Consider the following 26,152-nt stretch of genomic DNA (forward strand, 5'->3'; position numbering starts at 1 on the left):
ACACCACCAAGAGAGCAGCAACAGGGGAAACCCCGTTCATGCTTGTCTTCGGCACAGAAGCAGTCATCCCAGCAGAGGTGGGCATACCCTTTTGGCGAAGGAAATACTTTAACGAGCAGACCAACAGTGAGGAGCTCAGGTCAGAAATAGCCCTACTGGAAGAGAGACAGGATTAGGCGAGTTTAAAAGTTGCAGCGTACCAGCAGAGGGTAGCAAAGTACTACAACAACCGCGTCAAAATAAGGAATTTCCATTCAGGAGACTTAGTCCTGAGGAAGAGGCGAAACAACCCGTCCGAGCAGGGGTCGCACAAGTTAAAGCCTAACTGGGAGGGCCCATACAAGGTCACAACAGAAATAAAACCCGGAACATACAAGTTGGAAGATGTAGGGGGGAAAGAAGTTAAGAACACATGGAACTTTGAAATGTTAAAGAAATACTATTCTTAAAAAACCGCTTCTTGCAGCGCTGTAATAAAAGTGCCGCTTACAAAAGTTGCACTGCATCAATAAAGGATGAAAAATTCAAAATACATATTCTGTTCCTACAAACTAATTTGCTTTGCTCCCTTCTCCAGCTTCCTCCTCCTCCCCTTCTTCATCCTCTTCCAGATCCTCCGCAGACTCGGGGCTCTCTTCGCCATAGCCATGAGAGCTTAGACCATCAAGAGGAATCTCGGGATGTTTAGTCCTTACTTGATCACGACACCTCCTGAATCCAACTCGGTAAGCTTTAGAGGTGTCGATAACAAATTGGTTGGAGTCCTTGTATTTCTTCACTGCAGTTCGGGAAGCAGAAGCAGCAGCAGTAGCTTCTCGGGCAGGAAGTTCCTCCCTACGAAGGCGATCGATCTCTGCCTTCAAAGCCTGCTCGCGGAGCTCGGCCTCGTGCAGTTCGTTTTGAGCGAGGACATATTTTTCCCGTGCATCCAGTGTCTAGCGATACATCTCCGCGACTTTCTCCTCCTAGGCCAGAGCCATCGTCGCCAGCTGTGGAAAAATGCAAAGTATGGAACAGTTAGCAATAGCAGGCATAAATCAAAAAAAAATAAAAAATTATAAAGCAAGTAAAGTAGACACCTGGTACGAAGTATGGCGGATTTTCACCGAGAGAGCGTTAGGAAGGGTACATTGGGCCTGCACAAAGTCCTCAATGTGCACAGCCCGACAGAGAGCAGAGGCAGAACGGTCGGCTCGTGAAAAATGGCTTCAACTTGAGCCTGCGAGTGCGTAGGAGGAGCAGCATGGACCTCGTCAGTAAGGGCGCCGGAATCACCTACTGCAGGGGCTTCCCTTTGAGAGGATTCTCCTTCGACCTCTCTTCTCTTCTTCCTACTCCTACTCACCCTTTGCTTTCTAGCTTCTCCCATGAGCGATTCATACCTGCTGAAGTCCATATCTGCGAGTATAAAAGAGAAATGGAGTAAGAACACCCACAGTAAAGATAACACCTGAACGTACACATACACATAATCAGGGGAGAGAATGACTTGAGGAAACGGGGCTGATTCCCCATTGCACAAGGACACGCTCCTGGAGCAGCTCCTCATAAGGGATAATACCCCGTTCACCGAGTGTACGAAGTTCTTTCAGGGTGGCCTGCTCTTTAGGGGAAAGTCTGGGGAGGAGATGGCGCACCCGAACTACAAGGGAAAAAGGGGTGAAAGGAGAAAAAAATGGGTTAGACGGATAACCTACTTGTAAGCCCTGAAAAAGAGGGTGGAGAAAGATAACAACGTTACCATCAAGAGGAGAAGACCAGACAAAGGAGCCCGTGTAATTCAACTCTCCCGAGACAAAGAAGTAACGGGTCTTCCAATTATGGATGGAAGAACTGCCTGGTGAGAAGAGTTTATAACCTGGTAGAGAGTTGAAATAATATAGCTCATTCTCTGCAGAATGAGACCGCATTTGGAAGCAACTTCTAAAAAGTGGGACGGTAGGCTGATGGCCCATGCGGAGCAGGAGCACAGCAAAACAGGTGAGCAAAAGATAAGAGTTCGGAACAAGTTGTGATGGTGCTATGCGGTAAAAACGTAGTACGTTAGAAACAAAAGGGGAAAAAGGGAGCCTAAGACCCAAGTCTAGATAATCGGTATAGAGGCAGAGCTCCTCGAATTTTTGGTCAAGAGCTGACTGAGTAGCAGAGGGTAACCTAACAGTGATATTCAATGGTACAGCAAATAAATAATGGGCATTCTGCAGGTCAGACGAGGAGAGCTCACAACGAGCGCTCCGAATGGTTGTAGGTACCCTTAAGGGCTGTGAGGAGGTCTCCATAGGAAAAAACAAGCCTAAAGGAAACACTACCTAGACCTAAGGATCAAGCGGAGCAAGCAACAGCAAAGATCAAGAAGAAAGGAGGCCAACACAGATCAAGACAGTAAAATTTCGCACAAACAACTAGGCAATCTTACAAGACAAGATCAAACATACAAAACTAGCGCAAGAACAATGAAGAACAGCAAGACAAAAATACTATAGAAAGGGAAAGCATACCTAGCACCGAATAAGGGACTTGTGGAATGGAGAAGAGTAGAGAAGGAAGCAGTCCTCTTGGAATGAAGACGAGTGCGGAATGAAGGAGTCCACTGGCCTTTATATAGAGAGGAGGGCACGAATCCCTGTGGCAGGAATCTCAAGAATTTTCATTTACGAGAAGGATTGCGTCTCGAGGGAGGCATAAGACACAGAAAATCTCTGACAAGTGCACAGACGAGGCTTCCCGAGGACAAACGCCACTTCGGAAACACCAAGTTGCCTCGGACACAACGTCCGACGGATGGCCATCAATAATGCTTTCCTCCAACCCACTTTCCGAGGTAGGATGCATTTAATACCTGCTTTTTGATATCTCTCGCAGGACAGAAGCGTGCAAGGATGCCTCGGGAAAGTGAGATAGTCGCGAAGGACGACCCAACAGATGAGCACGACTCCTCGGCGCAAGGCCTAAAATGACGAGCACGACTCGTGAGGCCAGACCAACCAACAGATGAGCACGACTCATTAGGAGGATGGCCCAAACTGACGAGCACGACTCGTAAGGCCTGAACAACCCAACAGATGAGCATGACTCATCAGAAGGATGGCCCAAACTGACGAGCACGACTCGTAAGGCCCGAACAACCCAACAAATGAGCACGACTCATTACGCGGAAAGCCCAAGCAACGAGCATTATTTGTAATGCCGCACAGCCGAGTAGGTTGGTTAGCTCGGTCTGATTGTTCAAAAAGCTCAGAAGAAACAACTCGGCCCGAGTCTCTCTTCAAAGAGCTCGGCAGAAACAGCTCGGCACGAGTCCTGCTTCAAAGAGCTCGGACAAAAGAGCTCGGCCCGAATCCTTCCCCGAACAGCTCGGCAGAAACAGCTCGACACGAATCCTTCCTCGAAGAGCTCGGCCCGAACAGCTCGGCAGAAAACAGCTCGGCACGAGTCCTGCTTGAAAGAGCTCGAACAAAAGAGCTCGGCACGAATCCTTCCCCAAACAGCTCGGCAGAAAACAGCTCGGCACGAGTCCTGCTTCAAAGAGCTCGGACAAAAGAATTTGGCACGAATCCTTCCCCTAACAGCACGGCAGAAACAGCTCGGCACGAGTCCTGCTTCAAAGAGCTCAGACAAAAGAAGCTCGGCACGAATCCTTCTCCGAACAGCTCGGCAGAAACAGCTCGACACGAATCCTTCCTCGAGGAGCTCGGCCCGAACAGCTTGGCAGAAACAGCTCGCACGAATCCTTCCTCGAGGAGCTCGGCCCAAACAGTTCGGCAGAAACAGCTTGGCACGAGTCCTGCTTCAAAGAGCTCGAACAAAAGAGCTTGGCACGAATCCTTCCTCGAACAGCTCGGCAGAAACAGCTCGGCACGAGTCCTGCTTCAAAGAGCTCGATCAAAAGAGCTTGGCCCGAACAGCTTGGACGAGGTCAGCTCTGCACAAAACAGCTCGGTGCAAACAGTCGGCACGAGCTACTCAATTATTCTACCAAAAAGAAAAAAAGAAAAAAGGGGAACACGAGGAAGTGTTAAAACCGAAAGATGCAAACACAAATAATAATTCAAAATTCTATCCAGAAATTTGAAACTGAGGGGGGGACAACTGATATGCCCATAATAAATCACGCTAATAAGGGCAGGTCAACGCCTGTCTCATACTTTCTCCAAGTCTGACTTTCTGACGAGTGATTAGCTTCGACCTAATAAAGAGGAGGAGAGATTCACGCCGACGCCCTTAAAAACCGGGTAATAGGCGCACGCACTTATGGCCGAAGAGCGATTCGCGCCCCCACGCAATAAATCCGAGCCAACCAGCAGTCAACTCAAGCCCCTATAAGTAGGGACTGGGAATACAAGCAAAGGTAAGTGACATAACACTATTCTACTGTTGCATTTAACCTTCCTAAAAGCCTTCCTCTTACTTAGGCATCGGAGTGATCCCCCGGAGTACACCCCGGGTCCTCCAAGCCTTTGTTCTTTTCTTCTTTCAGGTCAACGAGAGTTGAAGGAGCATCCCAATTATTTTTTTACCCCGCAACAAGGGATAACGCCGAGAGGACTGAGAGAGGGATTCAAGATGGCCGGAGATGAGGCTGTGCTGGTGTGCTGCTGCTGCTGCAGAGGGGTAGTGCCGGAGTTGGGGAGTGTCGTCCGGCTTTGCAGGTGAGATGGTGGTTGCTGGAGATCCTGAAGGCTGGCCGGAGATCTTGGAGGCCGTGGAGTAGGAGGAGTGGCTGGTGCGTGGCCTTTGACAGCGTCGGCGAGTGGGCAGTGGTGACTTGCAGCGGCGGCGGGACTGGTTGCTGGAGGTTGGTGATCGTGTGGTGGTGTTCACGACAATGTCTGAAGGGCTGGATCGCTACTATGAGTGGCTGGCAGCAAGATGGCCGAAGATGATGGCTTGGCTCGTCGGAGATGCTAGTCGGATGGCTGATTCGTGCTCGGCTGGCTGGAGCTCTGGCAGGTTGTGGAGAGTGGTACGGAGGGGTGGGGAAGGCGAAGGTTTCTGGTGGCTGCGCGAGTGAGAGATGGAGAGAATGAGGTTGAGGGACTTAGGTTTTTTTTTTTTTTTTTTAGTTTTCCTCCTCCGCTGCGCTGCCCCCTCTCCTTGGCTCCGTGCCCCTCACCTTTTATAAAAAAAATTGAAAACCCTAATAAAAAACTTCCTTTCTTTGATTTTATTTTTCTTTTTCTTTTTTTTTTATGCTTTTATTCTTATGGTAATAATGAAAATGGAAATAATAAAAATAATAATTATCATAATAATATAAGTATCAATAAGGTAATAATAATAATAATAATACTACTAATAGTAAATAATAATAAATAATTATGGTAAAAATAAAATAATAAAGATATTATTAGTAAAATAATAATAATAATAATAATACTAATAAAAATAAAGTAATAATACAAAAAATAATAATAATAATAATAATGATAACATTACTAATAAAGATACAGATAATAAAAATAATAATACCCAAAATAAGATACTAATGCTAATAATAATAATAATAATAATAATAATAATAATAATAATAATAATAATAATAATGATGATGATAATAGTAGTAATAATAATAATAAAATAATAACAATAAAATAAATGAAAAATAAAAATAATTATAATAAAGTAAAAATAAAATAAAGATAATAAAAGTACTAGTAATAATAATAAAAATGAGAAATAATAATAATAATGATAATAAAAATACTAGAAAAATAATAGTAAAGTACTAATAATATAGGAAAATAATAATAATAATAAACATATCCAAAATAATAGTAGTAAAGTAATACTAATAATACTACTAGTAATAATAATAAATAAAAAATGATTATAAGAAGTAATAATAAAAATACTAATAATAATAATAATAATAAAAATAAGGTAATAATAATAATAACGAAAATAATAAGAGGGGACCCCGTGTTCTATTTGGTTAGGTCAAAAATAGGGTGTCTACACTCATAATTCATAATAATATGCATGGAAAATTACTACTTTAGTTTATTCCCTTACTTGACTACTGAGAAAGCCCCTCAAATTTCCTAACCTGACCCCCATAGGATTTCCTACTCAATACCCTGAAACTCAAAATTTTCAGTATTAAACATCCGTATTTTCATGCGTACATCAATTTCTATAACTACCTCAAAGTCTAATTTGACTTAAAAAGCCTTACCTCAACTCTAGGATGATTTCCTACTTCGTTCCCCCAACCATCTACTCCGGCAAACTTGTAGGGAACTTCACCAGGAGCGTCATGGTAGCCTCAGATCTTCGATCCAACGTAAAACTAGCCCAAAATCGAAGAGAGAGAGTGAGAGGGCCGAATAGGAGAGAGAGAGAGAGAGAGAGAAAGAGAGAGTCAATAGGAAGCTTGCAAATGAATAAAAATCGGATTTTTCATATATATAGACAGCAGAATTCGTCGACGAGCCTGATCTTTGTCGACGAATTCTTCATAAATTTCATCGACGAGACCCTATATTCGTCGACGAAATTCAGGCTGCCTCAGAACCCCTCTCGGTATTTTCTCATCGACGAAGCCCTGTGTTCGTCGACGAAATTCTTAAAGACTTCGTCGACGAAACCCTGTGTTCGTCGACAAATTTAGGCAATCTCTTAAAAATTATTTTATTCCCTAAATGCAATGTCGTCGACGAAGTCTACGGTCTCCTTCTGTTTCTGTCTCTATTTCCCTCTCCCTTTATTACTCAAATTTCCATTTTAAATTCGGATTGTTACACTATCTCTCTAGATTTCTTCGTCATATGTAACGGGAATCGTTGATCCAACGTTACCACGAGGATCAGGGAAGGATTCTCTACAAGTTTTAGGGACCAGGTCGTTGTTTCGGGTATCTTCAGGTTTTGGCTTAGAATTGAGGTAAGGCTCGATTTTTAGTTTTGATTCAATAGTCTTGTAGGTAACAGAGTTGTGAGCGAGTTTTCTATTGTGGGTTGTAGGTTTTGGAACTTTGTTCACGGTTTAGGGGCCTTGGAGTTCAGGATTTGTCATTCGGGAAAAGGTAAGGGGATTCAGTTTATGTCTGTTATTTTTGAAATCAGACTATGTAAAACTGTAGTTCATAGTCCTGTGCGTGTTTTGGTTACTCATTTGGGAAAATCTAACGGGTAAAAATGTGGATTTTTCATGTAATAGTTATTGAGAAAAAGGGGGTACTGGGCTACAATCCCTGGTTTTGTTGGAAAACCTTTGGTATACTGTGTTATGTATTGTGTTAGGGATGGTCGTGCCTTGACTTTATTAAACTGTATACGTTTGGAAAATCATGATTTAAAGATTACCAAATGGGTGTGATTTGTTTGGTTATATGAGCATGCATGATTGTGTTTTGATGAAATGCAATAGGAACTAGGTTCCAAATTGTTCTAGGTACTGAAAGAGTGTCCGACTTTATATCTAAGAGCGTGTGTTTAACGCCTGCCATGTTTGGCAAGAGTGTTCGACTCTATATCCAAGGGCGTGAGCCTTACCGACTGATCACCAAAGGGTGTGGATCCACCAGTTTCCACCGGTACAATGCCATGCGAGCCTGGGGTTCGCCATGTGTCGAGGACGCCGTGTATTGCAGGCCGACTATAGGCCAGCGCTGGGTATTGCAGGTTGGCTTCAGGCCGAAGGGACTGACGACACCGAGTTACTTGATCATGTGTGTGTGCATGTATGCATTGTTTTGAAACTATTTTGACAAAGTACTGGAACTACATTTTACTGTGTATGTTTTGATGTCATGATAACACTCAAATGCCACACACTGATATAACATGTATCTGCTTTACTGAGAGGTGTCTCATCCTTACTGTACGTACATATTTTTCAGGTCTTTCGAGTAACCGAAACTAGCGTCCTGGTGTGGGAGTGTAGTGGTCGGTGTACTGCGAGAAGTACCTGGGTAAGTCCTAGGCCTATGCTAGGTGGTGTTTGGGGAGTTTTAGTTGCCACTCGGATTGTATTGTATTTTTTGGAGTTAGACTCCTTTGTATAAACTCTGGTATGGTGTAGATTGTGTATAGAAAGACTTATCTTCCGTTGTGTTTCTGTTGTGTATGTGAATGTGTATAGGGTGCCTGGGAATCCCATGGGGTCGGATCCTCATTCATTGTACTGTTTCTTGATTTTGTATGATACAGGGATAAATTAGGTTACTTTTTCACCCTCGGGTCCAATTATTTGGTTCAGGACGTGACAACGGCTCTCGGTCACAAAATACAATCCGGCATATAGCCATAAATTAAAACTCGGCTCTTGGCTGTCAAATAATAATCCTAGCCCTTGACCAATCAAACAATACCTAGTCATTTGCCGTTAGTTTAAACACCTGCATTTCATAAACAGTTCCAATATTTTCCTAACCATTTTCAGTATTTCTCAAACAATTCAGTATTTTAAAATCCTAAATCCAGATATACAATAATTCATACCAATTAAATCATCTGCCATACGATTTTCCATGCTTTAACATATCTATATAAACAGACAAGCTTTCCACCGTTCATTTTATTCAAAAATCCCATACCATATATCCTATGTCTATAAAATTCATTTCAAACGGTTGGTTTTCAAAATAGCCTTTAAATTCCTAAATGAATAAATAAATAAATATATATATTTATATAAACATAACAATTAATTTGATTCAAGTTTCATAAGATTACCGATTTAACTTAATCCCCTTACCTGATTCCTAAAAAAGCCCACAACACCCCGGCCTACGCCCCACGATGTTCAAAATTCCTAAAACCCTAAAATTCAAAATTCACTACATTACTCATCACAATCCCTAAAGTAACTTTTCCTAAAATTTCCCTAGGCTTTTGAATACTCTAAATAACCTAAGAAGCCTAAATTATTAAACTTACCCCCGATTTAGGATTGGTACCCTGGAGCTCCAATTCGAAAACCCACTCCGACTAGATTGTAGAGTCTCCTGGCAATTTTCGTTCATTAATTGAGCTTATAGTTTAAGAGAAATTGAGGTAAGTTTGAGAATTGGTCTTACCCCAGGAGATATGCCTACGCCGCTCCCACGACAGATTCACTCCAGTAGAAGTGTCGGTGGTGGTGAACAGAGTCCAACGATATTTCCACATTTCTGATCGGCTGAATATCGGAGTCGAGATTGAGGAGAATGGGAGAGAGGGGACGAGGAGACGAAGAAGAGAGGCGCTGTTACTTTCGCCTGAAGGATCCTAAGATCCTTTAGGATATGTATTATATATATATTATATCATTATAATATTATATTATTATATTATATTATTTAATTAATTATTATTATTTACTTAATTAGTTAATTTATTTTTTAAAAAATTTAATTTTAATCTCTATTTTAATTTAATTTTAATTTTTTTAATAATAATTTTTAAAATATTTTTTTAATTTTTAAATTTTTTTTAGGGTCACTACCACTGTATTTTCCTACTATATAAAAACAATATATATCATTTGTAAAACTTTGAAATCCAAATTCTTGAATTTTCATAAGCATATAATATATGTAAAATTCAAATCTCATAAACACATGTTATACTTTAATTGATAAAATTCCTAAAATTAACTGGCTTAATTTATTCCCTTTACCAAATTATTGAGAGGCCTGCTAAAATTCTATTCTCACGCCTGCTGTGTTTAGAACTCAAAAACCCTAAAATTATGTATTCCCCAAAATAATATCACATTCACATTTTCCCCAAACTCATATACTCCATTTAATCAATAAAACATCAAATAATTAACTATTTATTACTCTTACCTCATTTCCTAAGGAAATGCCTGCAGGAACCCTAAACCTGTGCCTGCGGCATTCATACCAAAACCTTATATTCTACAAATCCCAATTTATTAGTTCACCCTAGAATTATGTTCATATTCACATTCCTAGGCCTATACACCCATCAAACTAGTTAAAACACCAATCAACATCATAAACAATTTCCTTGCCTCAGTTTGGGATGGTGCCTGGGATCCTCATAACATAATTCTGCTTTGGTCAAAATGACGAGGATCGCCGCTAGGCCTTAGATACAAAGTTTGATCGTCGATTGGGCGAGTCTAGAGTAAGAAAATGAAGAGAGAGAAAGAGGGGTTTCGCAGCTGAGAGAGATGAGAGAGAGCTTTTGAAATTTAAAAGAAAAAAAAATGACATGCAGCCCTTAAATAGTGTTTTGTCTCTGGCCAAAACAGTCGATGGTTTTCTTAGGCTCCCAGAAAACCGTCTACGGTTTTCTTAGCACTCTAGAAAATCGTCGCCAGTTTTCTTCTCACCAAGCCATTTTCCTCTTTTCTTCTATTTTTCTTATCATTTCTATTTTTCTGGGTCTCTACATGAAAACTACATGAGTTTTTTTTTTTTTTTTAATTTTAAAGAAAAAAAAACAAAAACAAAAACCTAGCTTCCTTTCTTTCCTCCTTTATTTGTTTCTTCTGTAAAATTAAAGTTATTACACTTCACCTTACTTCACACATTGCAACAAATTTACAACTGCTTTTAAAATTATTTCTTTCATTCCAACGACTCCCTAAGCAGATGCAGGACTTGTGAAGTCCAGTCCACGCCACTGTAGAACTAATTTTTTTTTTATAATAAAAAAACACCCTAAATTTATTAATTGTCCTCACTTATGATGGAGGAAAACTGTGGTTATAAACATGCCACAAGTGATTTACAAATAAACTAGCAAAACCATCCCATGCCACAAACCTAACACAAGCCTAACGAAACCTGTACCAATAACCAACTAAATCAAACTAAATAAGACTGTATAAATAAATAAAAAACAAACAAAAACGAAAACAAAGTACTTGCAAATTGATGTCAACTACCTGCAAAACAAAAACCTGAGGAAAACATAGGAAAACCAAATGATGATATTTAAAAATGAAGATTTAGAATACTCATCTTATCCATACGAATTAGACCTCTCATTTTACTCGACAGCACATCACCTACAAAATATCTCCTCATATTGCCTCCATTGCCTTGACAAGCCAGGTAATCTGCCACCTGATTACTTTTTCTAAATTGGTACTTTATAGAGAATTGAAGGCCTTATAGCTCCTCCTCTAACAATTCCTAAAAGTCCCATAAGTACCAGGAAGAGCAAATTTCAGATGTGAGCCAACCCACCACCAATTCTAAGTCGCTTTCAATACAAATATTCTGATATCCCAACTCTTTACAGAGCCGAACACCACTAGTAAGAGCCTGCAACTCCGCTCCATTATTAGTACCTAACTCAAATTTTTCATAAAAAGCAACCTTAATATTATCTAATGAGTCGTGGATGATACCACCACCACCACAAGAACCTGGATTTCCTCTACAAAAGCCATCAATATTTAGCTTCAACTAACCTATAAGAGGCTTTTCCCATTGTTGGCCTAAAAAAGCTTACAATTCTTATTTTGATGATAACAAATCATGATGTGTTTAATGTGGTCCAAGTGAAAGTTTTTCAGTAAAAAGGCAAAACTTAAAGGTAGTGACAAAACTCAAAAGGATGATAAAGCTTATGGATTAAAAAAAGATCTTGAAGAGCATGAGGATTAAAGATAACTTGATGAAAGCTCAAACAAAAGATCAGAAACTCAATGATGATGAAAGAACAAGAACTTACTTGAAGATCAAAGGATTAAAATTTTAAGGATGTTTGAATGTAAGTACTTCAAGTTAATTTCAAGTATTAACTGATTTGAAGCTCTCATAGAAGAAAAAAAAAACTTAGAAATATATTTTTAAGAAAACTCTAAAGAATGTTTTTCAAATTGAGAAAAGAAAGGTTTTTGAAAAAGAAAAGTTTTTGAAAAACAGAAGGGCCAAGCGACTATCCTCTTGTGGCAGGTGACCGCCAAATTAAATGAAGAATTTTTCAAAGAGATAGTAACATGTCAGGCGACTGCCTGAATATAGCCAGGCGCCTGGGTGGTCATGCCAGGCGACTACCTTGGTTCTGGTAGGCAATTGCCAGTGTTCTGTATTGTGAGTTTGTTCTATGACAGGCGACTGCCAAGTCGTGGTAGGCGATTGCCACTCGAACGTTGGCTTAAAAACTCTCAACGAGAAGATTTTTTAAATGAAGTTTTTGGACACTATTATTTTTAAAAACTTGGAAACTACTTCAAGGAAACTTTGGGGGTAAGGAATTACTTTTAAACATCTATAAATAGTCCCAAACTTCAAAGATTTTACCACCAAGAAATTTCCAGCAATCAAAGCTCTCTAAAAAGCTCTCAAATTCTCTTGTGTTTATCCATTTTCAACTACTGAGCTATTGTTGATACAAATTTCGAAGTAAAGCTTTCAAAGTCTAAATCTTTCAAATTTTGGAAGATACTTGATGATCTATATTGAGTATTGAGTTTCAAATTCTTTTATATTTGAATTACTTTGAAGTATTATTATGCTGATTGTTATACTAACCTACTCTGCTATGAGAGTGTTTTCTTGTACACAAACTCTTCTCTATCTTAGTTCTTGTTTATTGACGATTCAGGGCTGTAGAATCATTGGACCAAACGAAGGAATTTCGTTTGGAGAGGCAGACTCTAGCCTAACGGAAGGAGTGATTGTAATCGGTATTGTTCCACCCATCAACGGAACTGAATTAGTGAATCATTTGGTGGTTTGCCAAAGGCAAGGACGTAGGCTGGGTATAAGCAAAACCTCGTAAAATCTTGTGTCTCTCTTCTTCCTTACTCTTTATTTTTCAGCAATACTTACAACCTGTGTGTATGCTTTAAATTGTTAATTCTGAGTGTATGATTGTCAAATAAATCGGAGGATAATTTGTTTTGGTTTGATCAGCATTGATTGCAGAAATCGAAAGGGACTACGTTGGTTGATCATCCTAAACTTATTAATCTGAAAGTTTATTTAAAAGTCAAACACAAATAAGAATTGTGAGTTTGGAATAAACATAGGGCTTACATAAATTCAGCGTGCTTTACAATTTATTACAGGGCTATTGATACTAAGATCAAGATTTTGATTATCTTGTTGATTGGTTGTGGTTGAATTGTTTTGTAAATTTATTTGTTGTGATTGTTGATATATAAACATAGAATTGAACTTGAAATAATTTAAAAATTCCAATTCACCCCCCCTCTTGGGAAGCTATCCTAATTTCACCCATACTACTTTTCGAGGAGTTCTAACCTTTGGAGCTATCATTTTCACTTGGAACTCTTCCAATAAAATCTTATCAATAAAAGGTAGAGAACCCTTCGTGCCTTCTGCAATTTTAGCGAGCCTAGACCTCACCGATAACCATATTGCATTCCCCGACTCATACCCATATTTCATGCAGGCTTTACAACATTTGAGCCAAAGTCTCCAAGAAATTATAGTAGGTAACAAACCAATGATCGTACCTTTTTGGGTTGATCTTTTGGCACATCTGAACCATCTACTAATTTTTACCCTCCAAGGTTCATCATTAAAGTTTAGAATTCCCAAGGCAGATGCTGCTCTCTTCCAAACCATACTTGCAATTGAACCCGTACTCAAAACATGATTGAGAGATTCCTCCTTTTTTTCCATGCAACAGTTGCAACAAGAGACCATATCAACTCCTAGTTTCCTCACTCTCTCATCTATAGGAAGACAATGGAATATGGCTTTCCACATACACATCGATACTTTCTTAGGTAGAAGTTTATGCCAGACCCACTCCATCCACGGGTATTGCTCCCCTTTAATTCTTATCACCTCTCAAGCCGAGGCAGTTAAAAATTTTCCATCTATGGAAGGCTTTCAAATAAACCCATCAGGCCCCGATTTGTGTTTTATAGACGACAACAAAATCTCGTCCATTTTGGGGACCCTTACCAAATCTTTCAGTAAATCAGTATTCCAATTCTCTGACTCCCAACAATCTTAAATCTTAAACTCGGGATGCTAGACCGTGCAAGAACACTCTGCAATCAAGGGGACCACTACTCAACCACTTATCAAACCAAAAAGAAGTTTTCCCTTCTCTAACCTTCACATAAACATTCTCATAAACTTTTTGAAAGATTTTTAAGATTGTCTTCCAAAACCGAGAGCCCATAGGAGTATAATTGATAGAAGTCATGTGACCTAATTTAACATATTTAGCCTTAAAGAAACAAGTCTAAAGATTATCTAACGTCAACAGTCTCCAAGAAAACTTCATGTGAAAAGATCTTTGAATATCAATAAGGTCCCTTATGCTAACACCCCATTCATCATGGGGTTTGCAGACCTTTGACTAAGCACACCATTTCATTTTCGCCCTACCTTACTTTCTCTTGAGAGAAAAGAAAAGAGACTGGAATTAATATTTCTGATCACCACCAACGAAACTGAGAGAACTGCTAGCGTATGTGTTGTCATGCATGACAAAACACTCCCGAATAAGGATGAGATGACCTCCTTGAGACAGCGACCTCATCTTCCAACTCGCCACCTTATTTCGAATTTTTGAGACCAACATATCAAGCATTCTAGTAGTAAGGCGACCAAAAATCAAAGGTGCCCCAAGGTACATCGTTGGAAAATTTCCTTCCACAAAACCTGTCAAGTGTAATAGCCCCTTTCTTCTGGAAATGTTGATCTTGTTGGATAAAAAGAGATTTGATTTCTCCTTATTGATTAATTGGCCAGACCAACTTCCATACAAATCCAACGTCTTCAACAGCATCTTCAAAGATCTCCTTTCCCCGAAAGCAAAAACAAACAAGTCATCCGCATATAATAGATGAGAGATTAAAGGAGCTCCCCTCGGAAGATAAAAATTTCCAATCTTGCCTTCCCCAATTTTTTTTTTTTAATAATCTAGAAAGAATTTCTTCCATAAAAATAAATAAATATGAAGATAGTGGATCACCTTGCAAAAGGCCCCGTTGAGACTTGAAGAAACCCCTATACGTACCATTCATCATGATCGAAAACCATGGTATCTTAACACATTCTTCTATTAAGTTACAAACATGATTAGAGAAGCCAAAACCCTCCAAGACATAAATAAAAAATCTCCAGTCAATTCTATTATAAGCTTTTGTCATATCTACTTTTAATACTACACTTCCCCCTTCACTCTTTTTGTTGATTGAGTGAACCATTTCTTGCACTAGAGTACTATTTTCAAAAATACTTCAGAGAGATAATTCTATAATTTTTGAAAAAATTTTGTATGCGACAAAACACAAGCTAAAAAATATATGAATGTTATGATGTTCTTAAATATAAAAATATAATAATATATTTTAATATTATAATATTATAATATTTAGTACAATATAATATACAAAACAATATAATACTATTATATAATAATTTATAATGTTATGATATTGTTGTATTATATTACTATTTAATAAAATTATAAATACTTATAAGATATTAATCATTAATATGATTAATTTAATATTTTAAATTTAATTATATCAGCAAATAACATTTTATTTATTTTAAAAAATATCATTTAGAATGATCCAGTACATTTAATAATGATATGTACTTTTTATAGTATATTAGTTGAATTAGAACCATTTAAAAATATCAAGTAGTGTTATAGGCCTAAGGTTTGTAGCTATTATGGACCCACATTGGAGTAGAAGAGAAGATTAAAATGAATATGTAAGTGATATGTGTCATGCTTTTGAACAAAGCGATTCACATTTAATCCTTATTAAAGGAATTTGAGAGTCCAATAGAACAAACTTCCATATAATTTATTATACAATATTATTATATTGCTTGTATTATTGTTTTATTCACATTTTATGTATCATATATGTAGACACCCCATTTTTTCTATGGCTTACACAACAAAAGTTGGGCAAATTTTCTTTTTATTTCAATAAAGTGAGAAATATAATATATATATATATATATATATATATATATATATAATACAGGGAAATTGAATCTCTTTTATATTGGAAAAAAAATGAAATAAAAAAAATGGGAAGACCAGATACTCCAATTCTGTGCTTGCACCTGCACACACATAAATGAATTTTAGTTAAAAAATTAGAATTGAAAACTAATTAGTTAGTTAAGATTAATTGAATAATTTAAATTGGCTACTCAACTTATTTGGCAAATTAGTTTTAAATTTGATTATTCAATCAAATTTAAGTTAAGAATTATGAACAAACCTATAAATAGAGGTCTCCCAGAGGTGAGAATGACACACAGGCATAGATAGACAGATAGATGCATTCGAGAGTGGGAGGTGGGAGGCAGAAAATTGAGAGTTTGAAAGAATTGTGAGTCTGGAGGAGAATTTGTGATGATTAAGAAAAGGTAGAATTCAGATAAAGGCTACGAGGTCAGAATTAAGAATTAGAGAAGTTGCAAAACTTGAGGCTTGAAGATTGATAAGAGGAGGACAAGATTCAGAGAAGCCGTGAAGGATTGGCGTCAAGCTTAAAGGTTGGAGAAGTTTGAAGACAAATGTTAGTTGTTTTTTAATTTTTGTTTAATTCTATTTTAATTTCAAAAAATTTTAAAATCAAAATCCTGAGGTTTGAATGTAAATCTGAATTTAAGATTTGGATCAAATACCCAAACCCGAATATCCATTTTCAGATTTGAGCCCATATACCCTAACTCGAGTTAACTATCCGAGATCTGACCCAATCAATTGATCCAAAGACCTAAGACCCAGGACCATTGACCATTTACCTGTGATAACTTAGCTTTCCATTCAATTAGACCCAAAGCCCAATTGGGCATGTGATAGCTCAACCTAATCTGGTTAAATTAAACCCAAAACTCAATTGGGCCTCAGATAGTTCAGCCCATTTAATCCAAGTTTGAGCCCAGTAATCCAAGGAGGGAGAAAAGAGGGAGGTGAAAAAACTTAAACTAGAGGAGGTATGTAGAGATAAAGAGAGTGGAGACTAATGAGGAGAATAAAGAGAAACAAAAGACACTTAAATTTATTTCGCGCTAAACTATTGCATGATATTTGTTGAATTGAGTCGAGAATCCCCTTATAATAGCCATTTACACATATTTATACCTTTAGTATAATAACCATTTATGCGTATTTATACTTTTCTAGGTCAAACTTACATTAATTTTATGGCTACAAACATTAATTTAAAATAATAAATTTTAATAATAGAGAAATTTTATAAAACATTTAAAACCCCATAGTAAATTGGGACAATTTTAAACATTAAAGGTCCAAATTATTTTGTCGAATGCATATTTGTCTTACTACTTAATGATGAAGTGATCTTCTCCTGATGATTTAAGTGATCATCATTGTCTATTTACTTTGTATTCTTTGTCACTTGGGTAATAAGTGATTTCATCATACAAGCGATTTATATCTCGCTTGCAGTGTTTGACTTATGCTTCTTATAAGCGATTCTCAACTTACTCACTTTCCTAAGTAGATGATATTTAATTGACCTTATTAGGTGAACTCTTTTTTAATGTTGATTATCTTGATTAAAGGTCACCACCATATTTGAGTTGCTTTAAAATGACACAATCATATACTGTGTACAAGTAAAATAACATTTGGCCAATTTAACTCAAGAAAGTAAGAAAAAATGATTGAAATATTTCTTCAAGTGAAAATATTAAAAATGTAAATATAAACTTATCAATTTTGTGTTTTGAAATCTCAATTTTAGATGTGTGGTTTAGACAAAATGTAATATAAATTTATATTAAAATTTGTAAAAATCTATGCCCAAAAGAAAAAAATGCTTTAACTCATTGAACGGAAGGACATGGAGGGAATAACTGATAATGTCTAAGGGTAAAATCAACCGTATGCCAAACCTACAAGAGTGAGCATGGTTCTGAACCTGAAAACCCTAGAGCCAGGGAGAGAGACAGAGCGAGCGAGAGAGGCAGAGAGAGCGAGAATGGTGTCCGGATCCGGAGTTTGCGCGCGCCAGGTGGTGGTTGATGCACGCCACCACATGTTGGGGCGGCTGTCGTCGATTGTCGCGAAGGAGCTGCTCAACGGCCAGAAAGTGGTGGTTGTGCGGTGCGAGGAAATTTGTCTCTCAGGTGGCCTTGTGCGTCAGAAGATGAAGTATCTCCGTTTCCTTCGCAAGCGCATGAACACCAAACCCTCTCATGGTCCCATCCACTTCCGTGCTCCGGCCAAGATCCTTTGGCGCACCATCCGCGGGTCTCTCTCTCTCTCTCTCTTCCTAAGCTTGGATTTGTTTTTGATTTTGTGATTTGTTTTTTAATTTTTGTTTGGTTTTTATTGTTGGGTTGTAGGATGATTCCGCATAAGACGAAGCGTGGAGCTGCAGCGTTGGCGAGGTTGAAGGCGTACGAAGGGGTTCCTCCGCCTTACGATAAGAAGAAGAGGATGGTCATTCCCGATGCTCTCAAGTGAGTATGATTTGTTTGCTTTTCTTTTCGAAAAAAGTTGGTGAATTGCACACACCTTCACTAACACACTTGAAACACAAATTCACTTGTTTGCCGCTGTGACTGCCTCGTTTCATTGATTTTGATTGGAGTATTTTGTTAGAGTTTTGATTGATTTTTTGGAAATGGAGCTAGGGTTTTGAGGCTTCAAGCTGGGCACAAGTACTGCTTGTTGGGACAACTTTCAAAGGAGGTTGGATGGAACCATTATGACATTATCAGGGTGAGGTTCAATTGCTCAATGTTTTATACTTTGTCGCCTGTTTTGTATCTGTTATAACGATCATCTTTGCTCTTGCTATTTTTTTTTGTGTCTATCTGTTCAACTACTAGATACTGATGAGATGTCTGAGGTGGTTGATCATTGATGTGTGATATTGTTGATGAATGTGCTCATTTTATGTGTAAATAAACAGCCTCTGTAGTTATACTAACTTCTGCAGGTTTAAGTGTTTAGTGACTTGTGGCCTGCTTATAGAATTTGTCTTGGAAACCGAATTATTATGTCTGAACCCCATCTGAGGATGTTTTAAATTTTTAATTCAGGTTTTGTTGAATCAATAATGCTCTGATTGGACATTTTGAGTTTTTGCTGAGATTGTCAATTCTTGCAGCTTGTCATATTCTCCTACCTAGGATCTTTTGCATCTTATCCATTTACATTTGCGAAATTGCTAACTGAAGTTAACCTTAATACATTGTGTCTGTCCTATTACCTATATTTTTGGGTTTCTTGGAGGTAATTGTAGCCAAGAAATCTGCAATTCAAATGCATGTATTGGCCTTCTTCTATAATTTTGATTTTCTATGTTCTATTGAGTGTCCATAATTTTTTTGGTTGATGATCTTCATATCCAGTGGAAAGTAACCATCATGAATTTGGTACTTGTATAGTTCATTTTACAAATGTTTTATATGCCTACTCTTATATTACCTACCATACTGCCCCAGTTGCTGTCATAATTTTTGAGGTTAAAGTAATTTTTTTTATTCCTCTCTTGATGCAAAACAACTTATCCTATTTCAATTTTTCCTTTCTCTCAGTACTTGACTAGTTGATAAATTTGTTTACTGGCATATGAATTCATCTACCTAGAGTTTAAATGATTGTATGTTCATAATGTGATGTTCTTATGAGAAGTTAATCTGACCTATAAATCTGTGTTGCTGAAGATTCTTTGCATTCACTAAAGCTCATCTGTATGTAAGGCATCCTTTTTGATTGGGAGTTATTTCATTTTTTTTTTTGTAAAATGATATCTTTTGTTATTTTATTCAAGCTTCAAGGTTTATTATATTTTTGGTACTAGGGTGTATTCAAGTTAAGGCGAAATAAATTTTAAGCTTGAAATTTGAAACAACTCGATTTATCATTTAGTTGTTGAACTCAAGTTCAACTTGACTATGCAATAAAACTTGAGCTTGGTTCAATTAAGTTGGTTATGGTTATAAAATAATATTAAATAAGCTTAATTAAACTTGCAAGTGGTATTTCAGGACTTCAATTTACTTGTTTAGCTTGGGCTTGACTTTAGAGTCAAATTGAGTCTAGCTTGATTGAGTCAAGTTCAAGTGGCAATTGTGCTGATATGACTTATTTACATTATACCCCTATTGTGAATAAAGATTGAGTGCATTAGGTGTGTTGTGTAATTGTAGAATATCCTTAAAATTAAAAGGAAAGTTTTATAAGATGACTATAAGGTCAGCTATGCTTTATGTTTCAGAATGTTGAACAATTAAAAAATATGTACCAAAAAATAAAAGTTGCTGAGATGCGAATGTTAAGGTAGATGAGTGGTTTAACATTAAAGATAAAGTAAGAAATGAGCATATGCGTAATAATTTAGGCATAGCACTGGTTGAAAACAAGTTTAGGGAGGGACGGCTTAGATGGTTTGAGCATTTGAAATGCAGGCCTAGTAGAGAACCTGTGAGGAGTGAGCTGGTTATTGTTTCTGGAATAAAAAGGGGTTGGGGTAGGGGTAGGGGTAGGCTTAAAATAACTTCGTGAGGTAGTAAGGAAGGATTTAATAGCCTTCAATTTAATAGAGGAAAACTCTTTTAATTGGGTGAATTGGAGGAAAAGTATTCATGTAGCCAACCTCACTTGGTGAGACTTAAGGCTTGTTCTTGTTGTTGTACATCTTGAGTGCCATGCATATTCCTTGAAATTCTGAAGCTTTTATTGCCATAGTTATTTCACATAATTTAGGTGAGTACAAGTAATGTGTCATTTGTTTTAACTTGAGTTTTACTAAGCTGGCTTATTTTATGGGGCATGAGAGAGCATATATATGAAGTTTGTCATAATCCCATGGAGGAAGAATGCTATTGTGCGAAGGAAAAAGCTTATGCATGTTTGTTTTATGTTGGTAACAGGAACTGGAGGAGAAGAGAAAAGAGAGGGCACAGGTGGCATATCAGAGGAAGAAGCAGCTCGCAAAACTCAGGGTCAAGGCCGAGAAAACAGCAGAGGAGAAGCTTGGATCCCAGTTGGATATATTGGCTCCTGTGAAATACTGAAGTGTTTTATGGTTACATTGATATTTTGCTTCTGTTGACTCGGTTTTCTCCAGTGCTTTTGCGATTTTAGAGAAGTAAAACTATGATGAGTTTAGGAGTGGTCATTTTGTTTTTTTTATATTTCAGTGTAGCATGATTCTTCTATAAATTAGACTTTCTGTTGGCTAAACAGTGCCTAATTATGCTTGCAATTGGATTTCCTGAATTGCTTTTGCCTTTTTCTGCCAGTCCTGTTCGGTATTGTGAATGTTCTCCGACCCTGATGGCTTGTTTGGTTGGAGGGAATCAATGCTGGAATGGAATCATAATTCCAGTTCTGATTCCTTTCCATTGTTTGGTTAGTATATCAATGGAGTGCTGATTCTTCTGGATTACTCAGGGGCATTACTTTGAAGGAATAGGAATTCCACCACGTTTCTATTGGAATGGGCATTTCATCCCTTGATTTTTCTTCCAAGACGTAAAGTCCTTGTACAAAAATTATAATTCCATGAAATTGCTTTGATGCCCAAGCAAATCCCCTTCTCTGCAAGTCTCTTCAATTTCCATAGCCACTGTCTGCTGGTTGACATCTTGGCAGCTTGCTGGTTGGCAGCAATACACTGGCGCTGCAATGTACACGTTGAGCATCTTGAGGGTGGATGAATCCATGGATATAAACTCAGGAATTGTTCAGGCGTTGGTGATGCAGATTAATCCAGAGTTCGATGGCCTATTATGGAGTCTTGAAGGTTTTATTGCTCGAGAGACTTTTGGTGGCGCATATGGGCGGACCATATTGCTGGAAGATTCACCAAGAATGTGCAGCCTGCTGTCTTAGCTCTCATCTTTGTCAGGTTTTCAAGAAGAAATTCAATCCGTCTTAGGTCTCATCTTTCTCAGGTTTTCAAGAAAAAATTCAATCGTAAGCTACCGTTAATGGCCTGGCCTTGTGTGCGAAATCACCATGTTTTAGTTGTTCCCCGAGTTTGAAGGTTCCGTCATCTTTCCTCGAGCACGAAGATTTCCAGTTGTGTTTTTGAGGAAGCTTTTGGATAAATGGCAAAATCACTGCTTAATCTCTTCTTGTATTTCCTTCCTCTTTTGATTGTGTTTTGCGAATTAAACAAGCTTTTTAGGAGTTCTGAGCTTCTTTCAGGGGAACTCTTTCTTCATGGCTGTTTGCCAGTTCGCCTCTTTCTAACCGCTCTAGTGCTTCACGGAAATTAAGTAAATGGTTTACTATTTAATTCGTTCACTTCCCAACAATTTACTTATGATCCTCTTAAGGCTCTGAAGGTTTCGTTTTGGCTGAGGTTACTAATGTAATCTTGTTCTGTTTTCTGGGTTGTTTGGTACTAGAAGAATATTAGGGAAACAAGAGTACTATAGAATTTATTTTTTCTAGGAGAAGAAATATATTAAAGAATTTATTTATCTTTTTTCATGTTTTATTGTTGAGAGAAAATAAAATATATAAAAAAGTTGATCAATAAACTTTTTACTAGTAAAATTTAGAGGCATTAGTTTTTATTATTTTTTTTGTCATATTATGAGTTATTTTTTTAGTAGTATTCATTTGAAAATGGAGAGAACTGCAATATCACATTTTTTATTAAGTTGGAGCAAAAGAAATGGGTACAATATTTTATTATTAAGAGCATTTGAAAAGGAGAAAAAATACAGTACATTTTTTTTTTTTTTTTATCAAGCAAAGCAAATGAAGTGGTGCTTATCTTGAGATTTGGCAGTGGGTTACTATGTTTGGAGTTCTTGTGAAAGTGATGGTTTTGGGGGTATTTGACTTAAATGGTCAGTGCTAAGAAGAGATTAGGTCAGGAACAATAAACTATTAAATTGTTGGTGATCATTTTGGATATTAAACTGTTTGGTGGTAATTTTAGATTTTAAAATTTGTCTAGTTGAATTAGAAGTGAAAAATTGTTCGATTTGGTAACTAGTAAAACAAAAAAAACAAAAAAAGAAGTGAAAATTATTTCCTAATTTATTTATTAGGTCGCGAAGCATTTGGTGATTCATTTGATGATAAGATACCATTAAGACTTCTAATTTATAGACATAAATATTTGCAAATTATACTGTTTCAAACAAACATCAGATAAGCTTTGTCAATGGTCCATTTTAACCAAACCCCTTTTTCAGTTTGGATTTTTATTTTTTTTTATTTTTTTTATTCTAATTTATTTTATCCTGGAACGTATACTTTATGTTTGTTTGGGATTTTTAAGCCAATTTTTCAAAACTATAACAAAATTGAGTATTTTATACTTCTTTTGGTTTCCTTAAAATAAGTTCCAGGTTACCCTTTTACTTCAAAAAATTGATTTTGATATGCTATTTGTAAAATTTTAGCCTTCCACCTCACCGAATAGTAAAATCATAAGTCTTTCGCCGTTAGGGAGGTGCATTTCCATATTTCACATCAGTTCATTGTAAATAAGAACGCATTTGAAAATATAAAAATGCAAAATACAAAAAGAGTCATGCACAAAAGGAGAAAGGTCCATATGCCCCTCTTCATCCCATCACCTACAAAAGTCTAGCCCAACACCCCTGACTCTAAAATTCAAGCTCAATTCCTCCTACTTCTCAAAATAAAGGTTTAATTGAATCTTAATCTTCTAATTGAAGTTTAATTACATTTTGATTTTTAAAAGTAAAGCTTAGTTAGACTTTAATTTTAAAGTTAAAGAGTCGAGAACCTTAACTAAGCCTAATCTCATGATTGGAACATCTAATTTTATTTTAAGATACTTTAATCACCATTAATCTTACTTTTACTTTTACTCCACTACTTTTTGGTGAGATAAGACCATTTGACCCTTCCTCCACATGCCCTAAGAGGTAGTCATCTCCTATTGCTAAAATTTTTGTTAGTTTATTTATTAAAACAATCTTCCCAAAACCCCAATGTCTTTTCTTCACATGCCCTTAATGGTGGCCACCCTCTATTGGGTAAAGTCTCCTTTTGTTTTATTCATTGGGATATTGGTCCCAATTTTTTCAAAACCCTAATGCATAATGTTAGTGTATTTTAATATAATTATTATATTATAATTATTTTATTGTTATCTTGGAAAAGAAGATTTACCTTGGATTGGGTTATGGTCATTCATTCATATATTTTATAAATGCATAAGATTAATTATATGAATATACCTTGAATATAGGTTTGTATCTACTTAATATATACATATCTTATTTATTAGGTACATAGAGAATGAAGGGTCATTTTGTGCATATGAATAACTCCCTTGAGGCACTAGCACAATATACTAATTTCTTTTCTTCATTCTCATCATATCATTCTTCTTTTAAATTTAGAGAGTTTGACAAGAAAAGAAAGGTGTTTTTTTGTGAAGTTTTGGACTACTTCGTTTGTGTAGAATTGGAGAGAGTCATACGATTCAAATCGGGTTGTTGTATCTTGGGGGAGACAAGTCTTGAGGAATTCTGCTGTACTAGTTCGTGGGTTAAGCCAATAAATCGCAGCAGGCTTGAATCTCCTTAAAGAGAGCGAGATAGTCGTGTTTCAACCTATTTTTGAATCATGATTTTACTTTTATTTTATTTGTATCTAAGTTTTATCATTTTTATATTATTTGTTTTCTAACACCTAACCAATAAGCTTCTCCCAACACACCACCTCCCTTCCTCACTTTTCACCTTATAAATATTCTCCTTGGGGGCTAAGGCAAGGCACACACATTTCCTAAAGTATTGTACCACTATCTTCTCCATTCTATTCTACCTTCACTCCCAATACCCCTCTCTCACTCTCTCAAATAGTAAGAGAAAAAGGAGAGAGAGTAAAAAAAAAAAGTGAGAAAGTCAAAGAAAAAGATAGAAAAGAAAAGTGTGAAAAAGATCATGTAGGAGAAGGAAAACTTCTTCATACTTGAAATTCTCACTCTTGAAGGGGAGCCTAGATATTTGTCACTATGTGTTTAGGTCACGAGTTCAAAGCGTGGAAACAACTTCTTGTAAAAATATAAGATAATATTGTGTATTATATATCTATCCTGGTTATCCATTTCTTGGACTTTGCATATGTGAGAATTTTGTACACTAGGCTGCTCTTTTTTTTGAAATGTTTACTCTTCCACTCTTTCTAATATAATTTTCCATAGACAAAAACATCAATTTTTTTTTTCATGCAAGAAAGTGAGAAAAAGATTAAGTGGTGAAAGGAGAATTTCTTCGTACTTGGAGTTCTCAATCTTTCACTCTTTTCAATCTCATTTTACATGTTAAGAACCACATCTTTACCAAAAAAAACAAAGGAGAATTGAAGGATAGTACTCTCTTCCTTCCCCCCCCCCCCCTCTTTTTTAAATTGCTTCCTTTATTTTGGTGGTTTCCTTTATACACACTTCGTTTTGTCTTTTGATCTTAAATATTATCATTATTTTGATGTGAAACATCTATTAAATAAAAAACATAAAGCAAAGTGATTAAAATCGTTTTTATGAAACATACTAGTTTGTTACATAAAAATGGTACTTTTGATCACTTTATAGTCTTACATTGAGTCCATGTATTTGAGTTTTGGAATTCAAGATGAGTTGACTGCACCTTTCATAGATAATTTTTGAGACTCAACTTTGAACTAATATTGTTAAGTCATATAATTGAATCATGTGACCTACCAACTACCATTTTGAAATCCCATGAATATAGAAGTTTGAAGAAAAGTGTTAAGCAAGCCTTAGCTAACAAATTCTCTTTAATTTTTTCTTTGTTTCTCGTTATCAATTAATTTTTTACAATAACATGATCTTAAAAATGTGACATGTACTCAATTCAAATCAATGTTTTAAAAGACTTAATCAAGGCTCGCCTTATGGCAAGACATGCCTACACCACCTTGAGGTTCAATCTAAAATACCAAATCTCAAAAAGGCTGACGCATTACAAGCTGAAACTTACACATTTGTACAAAAGGCATATTTTTTTGCGCTTTTTTACTTGACTTGTGCATTTTGGGTGTGTAATTCTCAAGTAAGATTTGGTTAGAAAATATTGATTCTGTGTTTATATAAAAGTAATGCCATAATATGAGTTGATTTCTAAAATTCTTGAACCTCAACCTTTTCAAAAAAATTGGGTTGTATCTTAAATCTTGAAAAATAATTTGAACTTTGTAATGTTATAGCTATCTATTGTCATGATTTATGCACTGAATTTAAGTTAGCATTTTTTTTGAATGGCCAACAAGTAGTTTGCAAA

General features: G+C 36.7%; 1 protein-coding gene across 1 annotated transcript; it reads left to right on the forward strand.

Annotated features, from left to right (window-relative positions):
* The first annotated feature begins 17,747 nt into the window (after window positions 1-17,747).
* On the forward strand, window positions 17,748-21,092 carry LOC131145953 (large ribosomal subunit protein uL13w-like). The gene is made up of 4 exons (XM_058095129.1): window positions 17,748-18,146; window positions 18,242-18,358; window positions 18,533-18,620; window positions 20,780-21,092. The coding sequence occupies exons 1-4, from the start codon at window positions 17,803-17,805 to the stop codon at window positions 20,921-20,923; spliced, it is 693 nt and encodes a 230-aa protein (XP_057951112.1). The 5' UTR covers window positions 17,748-17,802; the 3' UTR covers window positions 20,924-21,092.
* The last annotated feature ends 5,060 nt before the right edge of the window (window positions 21,093-26,152 follow it).

Source organism: Malania oleifera, chromosome 13, assembly GCF_029873635.1.
Source record: "Malania oleifera isolate guangnan ecotype guangnan chromosome 13, ASM2987363v1, whole genome shotgun sequence".
Classification (NCBI taxonomy): Eukaryota; Viridiplantae; Streptophyta; class Magnoliopsida; order Santalales; family Ximeniaceae; genus Malania; species Malania oleifera.

Bases quoted from the DNA above. Each gene is read 5' to 3' on its own strand.
- LOC131145953 (XM_058095129.1), top strand. From the start codon at position 17,803: ATGGTTCTGAACCTGAAAACCCTAGAGCCAGGGAGAGAGACAGAGCGA. The intron at 18,147-18,241 runs GTCTCTCTCTCT...GTTGGGTTGTAG, and splicing joins CTTTGGCGCACCATCCGCGG to GATGATTCCGCATAAGACGA. The intron at 18,359-18,532 runs GTGAGTATGATT...AAATGGAGCTAG, and splicing joins GTCATTCCCGATGCTCTCAA to GGTTTTGAGGCTTCAAGCTG.